This window comes from Plectropomus leopardus, unplaced genomic scaffold, assembly GCF_008729295.1.
Source record: "Plectropomus leopardus isolate mb unplaced genomic scaffold, YSFRI_Pleo_2.0 unplaced_scaffold43033, whole genome shotgun sequence".
Classification (NCBI taxonomy): Eukaryota; Metazoa; Chordata; class Actinopteri; order Perciformes; family Serranidae; genus Plectropomus; species Plectropomus leopardus.
In genome coordinates this window covers 1-634 of record NW_024647159.1, presented here as the reverse complement: position 1 = coordinate 634, position 634 = coordinate 1, and the positions used below count along the sequence as shown (strand labels likewise).

Sequence of the window (634 nt, the reverse complement as noted above, 5' to 3'; positions counted from 1 at the left end):
TTGAAATCCTGAGCGATTTCACGGACCAGGCGCTGGAAGGGCAGCTTGCGGATCAGCAACTCGGTGGATTTCTGGTAGCGACGGATCTCACGGAGAGCCACGGTACCGGGCCTGTAACGGTGAGGCTTCTTCACTCCGCCGGTGGCCGGGGCGCTCTTACGAGCAGCCTTGGTGGCCAGCTGCTTCCTGGGAGCTTTGCCTCCGGTAGACTTACGAGCGGTCTGCTTGGTTCTTGCCATGATTTCTTCTTTCTCTGCTAACAGTAGAAATGTGCAGCTGAAAGAGGAGAAACGCTGCTCTTAAACTGTGGGACCGGCTGTCAGACGGTGACGCTGCTTCACTCCTCCGCCTCCTGATTGGTGAGCGGCCCCTCCTGGAGCTCAGCACCGCCTCGAGGAGCGACCCACCGCCCCAATCTCCGCTGCTTATTGGCCGAAAAATACTTTCAAAAAGTCCGCCAAAACGCACTGTGGACCCCCGCTTCAGCCTCTTTTCTGGTTGGTCTGGCAGGGACCGTCCCGCGCTCTGTGGGTATATAGAGGAGGGTCTCAACCGCTGAAGCCACATTTTGTCTGAGTTTGAACTCTAGAAATCATCAGAATGAGTGGTCGCGGAAAAACCGGTGGCAAAGCCA

General features: G+C 56.8%; 1 protein-coding gene across 1 annotated transcript; it reads right to left on the bottom strand.

Annotated features, from left to right (window-relative positions):
* Positions 1-4: 4 nt before the first annotated feature.
* LOC121939192 (histone H3, embryonic-like) lies at positions 5-246 on the bottom strand (the record flags this gene model as incomplete). The annotated part of the gene is made up of 1 exon (XM_042482278.1): positions 5-246. A coding segment is annotated over exon 1 (235 nt), but the record flags the coding sequence as incomplete, so codon positions are not given.
* Positions 247-634: the final 388 nt, after the last annotated feature.